Source organism: Octodon degus, unplaced genomic scaffold (genome assembly GCF_000260255.1).
Source record: "Octodon degus isolate 3935 unplaced genomic scaffold, OctDeg1.0 scaffold00019, whole genome shotgun sequence".
NCBI classification, from domain to species: Eukaryota; Metazoa; Chordata; class Mammalia; order Rodentia; family Octodontidae; genus Octodon; species Octodon degus.
In genome coordinates, this window is record NW_004524595.1 from 23,188,513 (window position 1) to 23,189,477 (window position 965).

At 43.9% G+C, this 965-nt stretch overlaps 1 protein-coding gene across 1 annotated transcript; it reads left to right on the forward strand.

Annotated features, from left to right (window-relative positions):
• Window positions 1-585: 585 nt before the first annotated feature.
• Window positions 586-746, forward strand: LOC101591989 (dolichyl-diphosphooligosaccharide--protein glycosyltransferase subunit 4-like). Its single transcript, XM_004627530.2, has one exon. It carries the CDS (start codon window positions 594-596, stop codon window positions 744-746), a length of 153 nt encoding a protein of 50 aa, XP_004627587.2. The 5' UTR covers window positions 586-593.
• The last annotated feature ends 219 nt before the right edge of the window (window positions 747-965 follow it).

The following is a 965-nucleotide window of genomic DNA, read 5'->3' on the forward strand; positions in this document are numbered from 1 at the left end:
AATATTTTAAAAGAGTCCAGTAGTCCATAATAGAATTGGGTCTTCCTCTTGACTGGCAGTGTCAGAAATTGTTGACCTGAGTCCCCTACAGCTCAACATAACACCAGGGCTTTATTTCTTATACTTTGTTTTTGTACTTTTCTGTTGGATGGTTAAGACCAAGATAAAGCAAGACCTATACAACAAGAGTTGTAGCTTTTGGATCTGAGAAGGTCAGTGAAATCCCCTCATGATTTTTCCTGAGATCCTATACCTCAGATTGTAGAACCTTTGTCAGTGTCAGCCATGTGGATGAGTCACAGCCATTGCTTGACCAATGTGCTCTCTATGAAAGCCTGAGAGAATGTTTTCTCTCCATGTGACTCTCCTTAGGCACACTACATCATTGATCACTTTCCTCTTTGGCCCTATAATCTCCTTGATCAGAAAATTTGGGACACTGCCCAGTTACACGACATTACAGTACAAGTTCTCATATGTCCTGAGTCTTAATTGACCTTGGAAGGCTAGGGCCAAAATGTTGGCTTTCCTTGAGGCCCTCCTGAGTGCTTTAAATAAATCAATCTTTTCTAGTTGGTGCTTGTGCACAGGCCATGTGGAGTCCATGGCTTAGCTCGGTGGAGCTGGTCAGGATGATCACCGACGTGCAGCTCGCCATATTCGCCTACATGCTAGGCATGTCACTCTTCTTGCTTGTCATTCTCTATCATTATGTGGCTGTCAACAATCCCAAGAAACAGGAATGAAAGTGGCACTTTCTCCACCCCAGGGTTCCAGGACATAGTCTGAGGCCAGATGGAGGGTGTGAGGGGCCTTCACACTTCACTTCATCCCTTCTACCCATCACAACATACAAAGCAACTACACCTGGAATTTTCCAAACAAGTTTTATTTCCTCAAAGTCTTCTTAACCTTACAGAACAAGAAGCTGCCACTGAATAGAGCCCAGTATGGGGACTACTTTC

Coding starts and splice junctions, on each gene's coding strand:
- LOC101591989 (XM_004627530.2), top strand. CDS start 594: ATGTGGAGTCCATGGCTTAGCTCGGTGGAGCTGGTCAGGATGATCACC.